General features: G+C 41.2%; 1 protein-coding gene across 3 annotated transcripts in view; it reads right to left on the bottom strand.

The window, feature by feature from the left end:
* Window positions 1-14739, bottom strand: part of macrod2 (mono-ADP ribosylhydrolase 2) — a 394808-nt gene that overhangs the window by 87184 nt on the left and 292885 nt on the right. For all 3 annotated transcript variants that reach the window (XM_085800746.1, XM_085800747.1, XM_085800748.1), the window contains exons 7-8: window positions 14387-14417; window positions 2123-2196 (exon numbers count right to left, since the gene is read on the bottom strand). In XM_085800746.1, the coding sequence (XP_085656872.1) occupies window positions 2123-2196; window positions 14387-14417 (105 nt within the window). The remainder of the gene's footprint in view (window positions 1-2122; window positions 2197-14386; window positions 14418-14739) is intronic.

Raw genomic sequence — 14739 nt, 5'->3', positions numbered from 1 at the left:
TATTTGCCATTGCTTTTATTTGTTGTATTTTATTTGTGAAGCACTTTGTGATTTTTATCTGTGAAAAGAACTACAGTATATCAATAAAGATTACTTACTTACCTTCTTACTTACTAACACAGCTGACTAGAAAGGCATCATACTCCTTCAGGCATTATAAAGTTATATCAGACTTTTATTTGAATTCCGCCTAAATTACTGACATAAATACTTTAAATAAAATAAAAATTTGCCTCATGAATCTTTAGAATCTTTGCACTAAAAGTCACTAAGCACCAAGCAACAGTGAATGAAGTGAAAATTGAAGAGACAAACCTCCTACTTCTGTGTATGCTGCTGTGGTTTGACTGGAAGCTTTTCCAATGTAAGGGAAATACCGCTGTGCTGCTGGGTAAAATGCATCACTTTATTCTCTCTGATCTTATTAAAAGCTTACTCACTCTTAGTCTAGTTAGAGTTGAGGACCCACCGCTTGTGCTGACAGAGCTTTGCCAAACAGTGTTCAGGGAAGCCTCTGTAGACATCTATCCCTCGCCATAAATTGTAATACTTTCCACTTGATCTACCCACACCAAAGAACGCTATCAGTCAGCATGTCAAAAACTTGTCTCTTATGTGAGACAGTGCAGCCTCCGTAAGACGGGTAGCAATCTCGCATGTGGAACAACACGACCACAAAAGTCAGCTTTGCACATTAGCTTGTTATTTACCGTGAGCAATAAGCTATATAAAACCTTCTTTACGCCAGAGTGTTGATGGATTCCCCAAGTACATGTTACAGCAATCATCAGGCTGAGAACAAGTGCGGCAAACATGGCACATCAACTGCAAAGTAATCCAGCAGCTCGGTATCATTTGGCTGTCTGTTCACAACATCCATAACACCAGCAGAGGGATGTTGTAGCACATCAAGCTGTGAGCTTTATAAAACACCTCAATCCACAGTGACAGATATAAACAGTGCCACAGTAAACAGAGATGACCCCTGAAGGTTACCATCACTCACTGACTCACAAACTGATAAATGTTGTACAGCCTGAAACCGCCGTGTGACAACTGGACAAAATTCTGCCATCATGAACTGTCAATAAAAATACATCAAGGTCATACACACCCTTTTGCATGTTACATTAAATAATGCAGCTGTGGGAGCTTTATGTATGTAACTAACTTGTAAATTACCATATTTAAATTAACCCATTATTTAACTGGGTCATTTTAACACACGGAGTCTGACCTGGTGAATTAGCGTAATACCAGATGGTCACAACAGCTTCAGAGGAATATTTCATTATCAGATCTAACCTGACATCGAGGCCATAGAGAAGCCAGAATAAAGAAGTAGCTTTGTGAATTAGCACACCACTGCTTGTTTTTCTCTCTGGTTAATAAGGCAGTAATGCTGACTTCACTCGGGTAAAGATCATTACAGCAGTGTGCAGCTCAATCTTCAGCAAAAGTGGCTTTGAAATTAAAATGTCCACATCTATTTCAGTTTCCCACAGGGGAGATGGGTATATTACATTATCTCTTTGTGATGGTTATTTCAAATGATGACTATTTTGTTACTCATCTAATAACTAAAATTAAGGGTGATTGTCTGTTTGTCCGATCATACCATTTCTTCTCCTTTTCACTGACAAGATGACTGTGTTTGTGTATGTGTTTCACCAAATAAATCGTGATGGCACAACGGATCAGCAAGCATGAATGACTGGATATTTCTAGATTACATGAGCTTTCAGTCCTCAGAAAGAGTGATTACTTTTTATCTTACACAAAAAACAATTTCCGATTATTTCATCTGATGTGTTTATGTTCTTCTGGGTTTATTAACTCCCTAACATAGACCAATTAAACAGCCAACAGACCATTTAAGGTCTGATTAGTCTCAGACTGGATTTTAATTTGATAGGCATGCAGATCACAGACTAAGTGGTTGATCAAGCGAGGCAGGTGTCCATATCAGACGTGGATGTGATACAGAGAAGCATGGGAATTAGTGTTCTGCATTTTTGCCATGGTCCAATAATCTCCACTCAAAACACAGAGCAACATGAACAGAATCTGCAAAAATACATAGACAGATAGCTGTTTTCTGTATGACCCTGACATGTCCTACCTTATCAGCATTCTCTTCAATCCAGCTCTTTACTGTGTTCAGAGCAATGTCAGCTGCAGGCTCATTGGGGAAGCCTAGTGGAGGAAAAAAAACATGTGTCAATACCATTTTCATCCAACATGCAGATACAAGAGAGAGACAAAAACAAGCAGGCAGACAGACAGACAGACAAACCGATATCTCCACAGGTAACAGCATTTCTCCTAAATCGATGGAAAGCAGCACAAGCTGCTCATGTCTGGTAGATGAGACCAGCTGTCTGATTAACTGCTGTTGACGTGTGTTACCAGATGCACTATGATCCAACACACAGACATACAGTCAGGGGAACAAGGTGTTCATATGAACTATGTATATAAATAGACGTCTGTAATAAAAACGTTGCTCATTATCACTGCAGGTAAAATTAAATAATATTTTGCTTTAATGGGGAAATTATTTTATCAGTTTCACAGAATCAAATTTAGGAAAACTAGAGTGGCTAAGAGGCAGTGTGGCTAATGATGGAATTAACTGCAACCGTTGTGCCAGTTCAGGAGCTCTAATATGGCATCAACACAACATACCAATTACACACTTATACCGATTGCCATGGAATACATTCTCAGCTAAGGAAAGATGCTGGGCGCTAATCTCAAGATCATTTTCAGCCGTATAGAGAACTTCCAAAGAGCCAACATTCTGAGTGAGCTATTGACTAAAAAAGCCCTTAGGCCAGCCTTGCTACAACTGGAGAGTATATATGCCATTACCCAAAACGCTGACAATCTGCTACTCTGTCAGTATTTCAGTTGTCTTCATTTCAAAGTAAGTATAGTTGAGTCTGGTCTTCTGTGCCAACTTGATGACAGCATTTTACTCTAAAGCCTCTGTACAAATCCTGGAGTAAGTTTGAAGTCGCCTTTCAAATATAACCTTCACACTGCATGCCCGATTTAAAGGGAAGACCAGACCATTTTTTTCAGTCATGACTGACCTGGTTCAGGGTTTAAAAACCAACGTTCTTCCACACTATAACCCCCGACACCCATAAGGGACCGCAGGTTGCAGCACACACTGTCTCTTTCTAACGACAGAGGTCAGGACCTCAATTTCAACCCACATCAAATGATACAAGGGCCGTGCCACAGTTGTAACCTGTTGGTTATTGCATGGGTCAAATCCTCAGATATCTTTTTTTTCATTGCCACAACTATAATGTTCTATGACCTATGTAACAGGCTTACAAGTGCTGCAACAACCTCTACCCTTAAAGCTGGATGTAAAGGAAAATGAAAAGCTACAAAGATCTGGCCATATATTTCCTCAATTATTTCATTACAGACCACCTGCTGTCAAAGCCCCTCAATAACTTTTCTATAAATGTTTAAAGTCAACTGGCTCAGCAGTCAAGATAGACCCTATCCCCACTGCTCTCACCTATCTGACTACTGTTGATGTCTCTCTCTTTCTGTTTTTCTTCTCCTCCCCCTTTTCAGCCTGTCAGGAGCGGCTGAGTTACGCTGAGGAGAGGAGAGGAGAAGAGAAGAGAGGGGCTGAGCTGAGCTGAGCTGAGCTCCCACTCAAGCCCTGGGTGAAGCGAGATGTGAGCTGCATACCAGCCGACAGTGACAGCCAGTCTGTTCCTACGGCTCTGTTAGGCAGTGTCTGCAGACAGTGCATGGCCCGTTCACGGCTTCTGCCCTTCAAAAGCTGCCCCAAGAGCTGTGTGCTCAGAACCTAATCCAGCATGCCAAATCAGTTTGCAGGTCACCTGACTCCTCTTGTCTCCCAAACACACTTAACCTTTTCAGTGATATCACTTTGCCTGCTGATGTTTCCTTTTTGAAATCCGTTTGCTCACATATGCGGGTGTACTGACACTCCTGCTCACACATCAGGTAACAGAGGCAAACAGATGTGTGGAAGATGAAGAAGAAAAGTAGATCCATGGAGATAGGACCAGCTGTTAAGGAAGAGTGCGCACAATGGGAGGCGTCAAAGGAGTGAGCACATAAACAAATAATTTAGTAAATTGTTAAAGAAGTAAGGACCCGCCTGCGTGCTCTCACTATGCCATCTAAACTATGATGAAAAGGGGCACATTAGAAAGCAGGTCTTAATCATAAAAGGACATTCCGATCAACAGGAGTGCTTAGATGGCATTGAGTACATTTAATCTGTTCAGTGTAGAGTTTCTACAAATGCTCTATTGATTTGAGAGTAAAACCTATAAATCATAGCAGATCTGAAAGGAGAGAGAAAGAAAAAGGGTGAGCTATAGAGCCAGAGAAAAACACAGGAAGGTAGAATGATAGATATATACAAAAGAAAGAGGGTTAGATTGAAAACTGGAAAAGGGGGTCAGTGCACCTGCGGGCAGCCCGCCGTCGACAGCAACATCAATGGCCCAAGGTCAGCAGCAGCAGCTGAAGTTCATCAGCAGCTCTCTCTCTTCATTTGTCTCCTTCACAGTACCCTCTACCTTTCCCTCTCCTAGCGTCCCCTCTCAGTCTCCCCTGTCTGCTTGGCCAACTATGTTTATATGCTTCAAAACAGATACAATAGTAATAATGAGTCATCCATTCCACCAGCTGTCTTGGCCACAGCAGCAGAAAACGCAATGAACTTGTTCAAAAAAGAATCGTTAGAAAAAAGAACGTGAACAGCTCCTTTTTATGCTCAAGTACACACAACATGAAAAAGTTCAGTGCGTTAGTTCTACATCAACTCCCCTCAACACTTCCTCCTCATTCTCTTTTGCTCCATTTGCTGTGTGGAGGGTTCAATGAAAGCTAATCTGTCAGGAGGTGGAGAGCTGGCGTTGGGAGCACTGATGGTGGGCCCTCCAGGGTCCCTGCACTGCTTGGCTTGGTTCTCTCTTATGCTGGGAACATGGCCGGCTCAGGGAGATTTGTCTTAGTGAGGCGCTCTGATGGGATATGTGCAGCACAGCGCTGCTGATGAGGACTCAGGTGGTGCAGTGTTATTTCTGCTGAAGGCTCCTCTACTTCATCACCAGGCAGAGCACAGCATCCAGAGAGAGAGAGGGTGTGGTGGGGGGGCATTGGCATATGCTATGTGAACAAAGGGTTACAGTGTGCTTACATAACATTTGCATAGCACATCCAGTGAAGTTGAGGGCAACAGCAGTTATGCGTTCAGTCACCACAACAAATTTGGATTTGTGATGAGGGAGAATGAAGTTAGAGAATACTAAATCTGACCTGGGATGACTGTGAGCCAGGTCTTTTCCATAAGTGGTCTTCCAATCATTTCATCCCTATGACTAATTTTAAAACCACAATCAAAAAGCATGATCACATTATCTGAGAAAAGGTTTAATTTCCTTTTTAAATTAAAGGTACATTTTCATCCATGTTTCCACGTCAGCACAGTGAGATGCGCCAAAGGGAAGATTCATCTTAAAACAGAATTCACATATTTTATTCCTATGATCTCCGGCATGTAAGACCTTTGTTAATATGAAGAAAAAGAGCGCCCTCTCTAATCTCTGATGCAACCCAGAGACACAGACTCCAGTCCCACTCTCACTCATATGCAAAACACCTTCATGAACACTTGTACAGGAGTCTGGGTGACTTTTAAGGAATATGGTTTTATGTATTTTAAATGAAACTTGAGGAAAGCCACTGTTTAGATTAACCTCAGAAATACATGGTTATTTAGTTCATAATGAAACAGCTTCCAGTTTACATCACAAACAACCCCGCCTCAACTCTGAAAGCTGGAAAGAGAAGTTCATGTTCAAAAATATCCACTGAACTGGAGCGTAGGAAAAATAATATAAATGTGCACTCTGCCTTAGGGGGAATTTTTGCTTTAAGAACAAGCAAAGCCCATTGCTCTCTCTTTTGCCAACATGGCAACTCTTTCATATCCTGAATTTACAGAGTGAACTTCCACAACAAACTTGTGTAGCTAAGGTGTTTTTCTCGGGTGAGACAGAGTGAGAAGTAGCTGCATCACCTGATAAAGCAAGTGGAGGTAAATCAACAAGTTGAATACATGTCTGTGATATGATGCATTCCCATTATTTGTTTGAAAATATATGGGTAGGCACATAGTGCAGACCACACCGGTTTTGTTTTTCCTGAGTGAGCTTATATTGTGAGGAATACACTGCAACCTGCTGTTATTCACAGGCTTTATCATTTCTACTGTTTTTTTTTGTTTGTTTTTTTGGAGCACATAATGATAGCGTGTGTGAGCGTGTGGCCGAGGTTTTGATAAACATGCAGCCTGAATTCCTAAAAAAAATACAAAGTACAGCTTTTCCCCCTTGAGGCAAGAATGGTATTGTCGGTCCTTCTCTCCTTCCCCTCACTTGTAGTTGGTAAAGTTCACATCTCAACACTCGTCATTCATTTTGATGAGCTGTCTACCTTGAAGTAGCGTATAGCCTGAGGCTGTAGTATCTGGCAATTGTAAATTCACAAGAGGTCTTGAAATGGCACAGTAAACATGGAAAATCTGCTATAGAAAAAAATGGCAATATTGAATAAAAAAACATGAAATGCTAATGTTTGTCTGTGTTTGAAAGGTCATTTAGCCACACGATATATTATAAATATAGTTTTTTTGTTTGTTTTTTACAAATGTTGTTAGGAAAAACACTTTTTGTAGAGAAATATCTTGTATATGGTGTTTTTAAAAATATAATAATAAAATCTTAATATAGAGAATATGATTGCTGCCTTACAGACTGCTGTTGTAAAGGGCAATTATGATTCATTAAGGTACATTTAAGTACATTATGATGCAAAGTAGATTAGCTGATTGTGTTTTGGGCAGCAAGAGGGAGTCATTAAGTGTAGCGCAACTGAGGGCTGCTCTAGTTGAGAGCAGCGGTGCTATTAGTTTGTCTGGAAAGGGGGTGGGGGTGGGGGGGTGGGGGGGAGGTTGTCACCCCATCAGGGCCCAGAGGAGAGGTGAGGTGACCCGGGGTGGAGGACAGAGGAGCGCCCCAGGACTCTAGATGCCAAAGCGTGGGTGTCAAATGGCCCGGAGCTCCTCTGTACACCAACAGTGGGACACGGCAGGGCTGTGACCATGACCGACTTTGCAGCCCACAGAAGGAGACAGAGACAAAGAGGAATGGGAGGGCGCTGTGTGGGGAAGACAGGCAGAAAAAGAGGTAGGAAGAAAGAGAGCAGCCTCCGTGGCACAACAGATGATGACCTTCGTTGGAAGCGTTCCATATAGGTGATGCCATACTTTGTCCTACATGCTAAAATTAACACCTGACATTTTACTTTTTTTTTTTTTTTTTTAAATATCCTGAAGAGTGTTTGATAGGTAAAAGTTTAATGCTCAACCAAGTTTCTCAAAGGCCTAAATCTATTGTCCTGTGGGTGGGAAGTATTTTTACATTTGGCTTATCATCCATGAAAATGGTAGAGCAAGGCTAGTGTTGAGTACAATGCACACTGTGTGACTCAGTTAAATGGGCTACGAAGCCCCTGTTCCCTCTGAGCACACACTCTGCTGCCCACTGACACACTACGTTGCTCCTATGTACCTTGAAATTCCCAACCCAGCTGGGCTAAGCTCCCTGTGGTAAACCCGAGGTTTTAAGAGAAGCAGGAACTTGCCAGGCCATCTCTGGCTCCAAGCCATCACTGTTGAGAGATAAGGTGCCACGGATGTCTCCAACCTTCATAATCCCAGACAGGGATGAAGGGAGCCAGAGCATGATGCTGGCTGGAGGAAAGAAATCTTAGCTGCTTGACACCTTTGATCTGGACAGTACAGTAGGATGCTGGTGTGGACATACCAGTAGAGCTTTGGTGGATTACATCCGCATATCTCCCACAGCCACCAGTCAGTGCTAAAACTTATCCTTCAACAATCCTCAGATCCGTTACAGAGACAGCTGAGCTAAAGGGGAGAGATGAGCAGTAGATGGGGAGATATCTCTCCTAAGGAGCACCTGCTGTGTTGAGGGCCTCTGATTGTTTTGATAGGGTTATAAATGTGTGTGTTCAATGTCATCTGTCAGGTAAATAGTTGACTTAATGCTCGTGCCCTTGCTTTTGCATCGTGCCAGTAAGCTCTCTGCTCCGTGCTAAGATTGATCTTTGCAGACTCTTCCTAAACTGTACAGCTCATTACAATGCGATTGGATAGTGCTCTTTCAGCGCCAGCAAAGATGTGATCTAGATCCACAAGGCTAAATCGTCCACACTGCATCATGAAATGGGATTTTTATGTATGTGGCTTTGCTTGAGCAGGTATCTCTGCCCATGTGTGTCAGCCTGCATGTGAGTGTGTGGAAGTGGAAGAAAGATGCACGGCAGAGAGAAAAAAGGGTCTGTGAGAGACAGGGGGATGTATGGGAGGGGAGACAGAAGAGAGAAGGATACAAAAGAGAAAATGACCTCTCTAAGTCGAGGTAGTTGGACTCTTGGCACTGATCTTGTGAGACATTGAGAGGTGTCTCCTCCTTGGAAGGAATAATCCATTTAAACCTGGGTCGCATGGCTGTGATTGATGTGCAAACAGGAGCAGCACTTAATAACCTCTATCATGCTGGGTGACCCCATGGCCCACGGTGGGCACCAGTTTGTTTATGGGTGGTACCTCCGACACACTATCCGTGCAGAAATTCTGTTGTGGCTAATGGGCCGGACTGAGGGATTGGACTGTCAGCGCAGTGTGAGCCCTCATTTTTCTTTTCAAGCGTCTAAGGTACCCCCTGTGCACCCCCTCTGCACCCAGCCTCCCCGCTCTGCCATCATCTGTCAGCGGTGACTGAGTCTCCTGGAATATGGAGGCGTGAGAGAGAGTGTCAATTAGCATTAGCTTTCCTGACAAATCTGTTTTTCGCTCCACAAAAGGCCTTGGATAACTTGTTCCTGATTCCTCTCTGTCACAACGTTAGTGGCACAGGATTTGTTCCGACTGCACTATACGAGAGTGGAAATGGGTCAAGCGCATGTGCGTAAGTATAGTCGCCGGGTGCATGACCGCGTACATGTTTATAAAACAAAGGCTGTAGCCTATCTGTGGGTATTCTACAGAGACACAGAGATAGAGAGATACACGCAGGAAGACAGAGAGCGAGCGATTGGGAAGATGTGCCTTTCACACTAAAAAGCTTTTGTTTACTCCGCTGAAATGGAGGCTGACCTTAAAGGTTATCTAAAATGTACAGAAAATGTCAAAACGCCTGACAAGAGAGCAGGGCCCCTTTCAGAACATGGCAGGACTCAGGGGGCACGGGGACGAGTCATACAGAATAACATCATAGCACTGTTAAGTTCCTTTAAAAAGTCCCTCCTCTATTTGCCCTCTGTTGTGTGAAGATCTTCAGTCTTAATCAGCTGCATTGTTCTGTGGAGATGCAGTTATGGGAAGCGCTAAGCTGTTTATTTATTGAACAGGCTGTTTAATCCCCCCCCCCCCCTTCCTCCTCCACTGCATGCTTGTCTCTGCACAGTCTAACTCTTTGATGTGAGGGGCTGCTGGTGGAGCGCTATGATGGGCTCCCACTGGCAATGCAGCACACAGCACCACAGCGAACAGCAATAAGCAGTGGCCTCGTCAGCAGCATACAGTACAAACAGTGACCAGCTCCTCCTCCTTTCACACATTCAGATTTCCACTGTCACTACAGCCTATCTACTGTCCCAATGCATGGCCTGACATTCTTAATTTCATTTCTTTAATCAATTCATTTTAACAATATTGGAATTTTTGCCCTGTTTAGCATAATTAGTTCAGTTAAGTTACTGAGGTTTTATGAGTTTTTAAGTTAAGCACTAATGAGTAACTAATCAGTTTTCATAATTGCTGTGGGGGCATGAAAATGTGGTGCTTGTAAAATAACAGAACGCTGAATAACATGTTCAGATGAATGCAGAACATTTTGTTGTAAATTCCTGTGTAAGACAAGAAAATATGAGAAGAGGAAATTCATTTCACAGAAATGACTGCTGAACTTATCATCACCCACTAAAATCTCTGCAGTGAAGCAACCAGAAAGAGAGAGAGAGAGAGATAGAGACAGAGACAGAGACAGAGAGGAGTAGAATGAGAGAAATTACAATTTCAGCCCTCTGCGTCATTAACACTTCAGTAATAGCCATTTTGAGATACGTGTATAGACAGGTGGCAGAAAAACAGACAATGCTGCTGAGAGAGATGGTGAGAGGAAATGATGAGGAGCTGTTGTGCAGTAAACTGTGTGAATCACAAAAGTGATGGCTGGAAAATGTTCAATATCCCAAGAGAGACGTGTTCCATCCAGCACAGGGTGCATAATTATAAACATCCAGTGATTTATATGCACAAAGGCTCCTTTTACTACACACACTGGGCTTCACTGACAAGTGTGCACTACGCTGTATATCAGGATGTTTAGCCTCTTATCCATAGACATGCAAAGAAGTTTAACTGTGCTGACTAGGAATTTGTGTTGAGACCTGCAGCTGTGTGGTTTCCGATGGATGAACGGACATCTTTTTGAACTCCTAACTACTGCACCATAATTAGCTATTCATTTTTTGTGTCTCAGCTACTTAGAGATCAGATCAGCACCCTAGATTATAATAATGTGGTGAGTGCTTTTTGCCCAGAATCCGGGTAGGAAAGAAAAAAAGATAGTAATTTAAAGGAAATCACTCTGTTTGCGTGTTTAACCCTTAGATGCATAAGTGGGGTCAAAAATGACCCCATGGCTTGTTATTCTTCAAAATCTTTGAAATTAAAAGTAATTATAATTTCATATTCCAGGTATTCCTCATAAAACATGTTTGTGACATGAGGCCATTTGTATTTTAAAAAAATATTTCATTAACTTTAAGAAATTGCAGTTTTTGTATCACTACCCCACTCTTCCATAAGTGGGGTCAAAAACGACCCCAAGCATTTCCTATGGAATTTCCAAGGAACCTTTGATTCTTATCAACACTGACTGTCAGTGTACATTTACTGTCCCACTTACACATCTGATGTCAGTAGTCTCACCACCCAGGAGGTCATTTTTACGCAGCAACATACATGTAAGTATTATCTTCATTTATGAACTTATTTTCCACATCCATGACTTTTCTGTGATAGTATTACGTCGTATTATTGTCATCAAATTAGCCTACTTTGTACTTCTTACAAAGTAGTTGTTGTTACAAAGTAGGCACTATTTAGCTTAACTGCAAAGTAATGTTAGTACTTTGATGTTAGCTAGTATAAGGTAGCTAACATTACTGCATTTGTTGTGTAGAGATTGAGACTTGTAATATATCTATAACTTCCCTGTAATAAAAGCTAACCCGTTATACGATTATTGATTATTGATGTGATGTGGTGTGTGCACGTGCGTGTGCGCATGCATGTCTGTGTATTTACATAAATATTACATATATTTTACATATTTATATAAATGCACAGACATTTACTTACATAGCTACGTATTAATTTATACAGTAGTTTTGTGTGCCATTCAAACATTGTCCTTTTTATGTTTTCTCATCTAAAGTATCATGGCTGTTATAGGAGGCCAGCTAGGATTCCCGAGGACCTTGCCCGACAAATGATCCTGTTGCACACAGAGAGAAGAGAGAAGATGTTTGTGTGTTTACATATGCATGGACAGTGTTATGGTCCCCGGACCTACTCAATGCTCTTTGTTTATCCTCCATAGTCAAACAGATAGACGGACACACAAACAATGGATTTTGACATTTTTGATACCTGATTGATTGTTTTGTGATCAAATGTGAATAAAAAGTGATAAATGAACATGTCAAAAATGAAATCACTCTTTTGTTGACCAAAATATAATGAAAATCATCATCTTTAACCAAAATTAAAGACATTTATTGCAAAAACACATTGATTCTAATTGGGGTCATTTTTGACCCCACTCATGGAAGAGTGTAGGTATTGGTAGCTCATGCATCCAAGGGTTAATGAGCACAGCAACAGTTTGTCAGCTTCTATAATCAGTGCAGTCAAAGCACTAACTGTATGCTGGGATGTTTAATATTTCAGTGAGCAACTTGGTGACAGCTGCCAGTTAGTATTAATGCAGGAATGATAAAGGAGGTAGAGTGATGGCTTTGGATGGAAGCTGCCTAACTGGAATGTAAGCAAAGATGCTTTTGTCAGTGTGTTCCTGTAGCTAATTAATTATTGTATATTTTTAAATTCTTCATGCACAGTTAACACGTGATTATAAGTTACTTCCTGTATAAAGAGAAAAGTGATATAATGGGTTTTGGACACCAGATGTTAGCCAGTAGTGTGATCTAGCAGCATGTGCTCCAGTGTTTCATCTGCACATTCTTGGTCTGTGGGTTTGTGATCACTCAAGAACCCGTTTTTGAGCCGAAACCTTGTTTTATTTCCTCCTTGTCGGAAGAGGAGTGTATGATTAGATTTCCAAAATATGTTTTTTCGTTCCTCTAACCAATATATCATGTCTGGCAGCAGAACATTTGCAGATATAAGAAAAACCCATCTTTCAGAACTGTGCAGACATGTGTGGCTGAAATGCACAACAAAGAACAAGTCAGGTGTTGGACTGCCTCTGATTTCCAATTATTTCTCATAAAGAGACTGCAGTTTTGTTTCACGTTGGGCCCAGACTTGGTAGATGCATCACAGAAATAAGGTATGCTGCTATTTTCTAGCCAGAAGGAAAAATACAATTCAGAGGCAAAGTTACTTACTGTGAATGGAATTTGTAGAAACTGAATGAAAATTGTGGTTTGCAATTCAGCTGCAGATGTCTGCATGTAGAGTTAAACAGCCCAGCATCAGGTCTTAATTAGCGGTAGTGCATTTGAATAACTCAACTGTGGCTCTGCTCATTTACATCATCGGTGTTGGAGAACACCCAGTTTAACTAAGAAAACGCAGTTAGGTAAAATTCTGCAGCCAGACCTAAATTGCTGTATGTTTAGTTAATTGAGTCCAAGAGGTGCTAGATATTCAGAAAGGCTGCCGACTCAGAACAGAGCAGATAATACTCAAATATTTAACAAGTGAAGAAAATCGCTGGTGTCTGCTGTGGAAGCAACTGTAGCACAGCCATATACAGTACACACACAGGGTGGAAAACACAAAAGGAAGCCATTCGGAAGATATGAACTGTCAATCACATGGACAGAAGTAGGATCACCTTTTGGCTCTAGCAGCTTCAAAGCTCTGTTGTTTTTGTCTCAATGTGTTTTAAGAGGTAAATTATATCATCGTTTTCCAGCTGGAGACCATATAAAGGTTTAATGTTTAAGTCCGGTCATGCAGTAGCAGGGGGCCATACCAGGGTTATGAAATCACTTTGGAGTCCAAGAAATCACCTCTGAATGACTTTTTAGCTTGTACACAGGGGTGTTATAACCTTTGTACATGTACTGTATATGGAAACATTTAAAAGAAAAACTGTTTGTACCACAGGGAGCATCTTGTAAAATGGTCTTAATTTTCTTGGCTGTTAGCTCTCAGAGAGGAGAAATGACCCTCAAGAGATGACTGCCCAGGCAATTACACATCTACTGTATGATCATGATGTTCCACATTTACTAGCTCACAGTGACCTTTGTTTTAACCAGGGTACACAAAATAGGCATCTTGGTAGTTTGAGGTTATTCATAGGTATTCATAAGAGTTGTGAGAGTTTTTATGGACCCACATGCTGGTGACTCTGGACGTAATCATGTTAGTTAACCTTCACATATTTGGCACTCAACTCCTATCATTAAAGTTTGTGTGGAAATTCAATATGGTATATACCATAATTGAATGTCACAAGCATGGAAAAAATAATTTGTTTATTTCAGAAATAGTGCCTTATATTGTCTATATACTGTACAATCCAACAGTTTCCTTGCCTCCCACATCTTTTGTAATGAAAACTTCAAAGCCTGTCAACAAGTTTTGCATGTTTTCAATGTGACTTTAAGTCTAATGAGCACACCAGCTCTTTGCCAGCGATTCCTTGCTGCATATCTGGTCCCACAAGGGAGCACAAGTATTGTTCAGGGTCTACATTTTGTTCACCTTATACAAGGTTGTTTCTTTGTGCAACGTGGCATGAGGTGAACTTGTTTGCATGTTTCTTCATGCTGCGCTCTTCCTTAAAGTCAGAGCCTTGTGAATATCTTGGTTACATTACATTTTGTGTACCCACTTCCCTGGTTGATTTGTGAAATGATACACATACACAATGATAATGTGTACACATGATGACACATGTTTACACAGAAAAAACAATTAATACAACAATACGTTAAAGAAGAAAATAGGGGAGATTAAGCTTACCATAGATGCCTGTGGATATACATGGGAAGGCCTGTGCAAATAAGAGAGAGAAGGAGAACAGTCAAACAATGATCACAAGTAGAATATGATAATAATAACTGTAATAATAATAATACTAATAATAATAATGAGAAGAATACATCTTTGTAGGTGCCTTTTTACTTCCAAGGACATCTTAAAACACAGTCAAATCAACAGCTACAGCAGTCAGAAGGCATAATAAGTTAGGGTAAATATAATCAGATAAAATAAATATGAAGAGTAGGAAGAGAGTCAATCTCTCAGATAAGTTGTGGGAGTGAATTTCTGAGTTGAGGGGAAAACAGCTGGAGGCTCTAAACCCCATGATAGTC

This window comes from Trachurus japonicus, chromosome 15, assembly GCF_045865225.1.
Source record: "Trachurus japonicus isolate A0001 chromosome 15, Traja_1.0".
Lineage (NCBI taxonomy): Eukaryota > Metazoa > Chordata > Actinopteri > Carangiformes > Carangidae > Trachurus > Trachurus japonicus.
The sequence above is the reverse complement of the archived record's forward strand: the minus strand, read 5'-3'. Positions and strand labels throughout refer to the sequence as shown.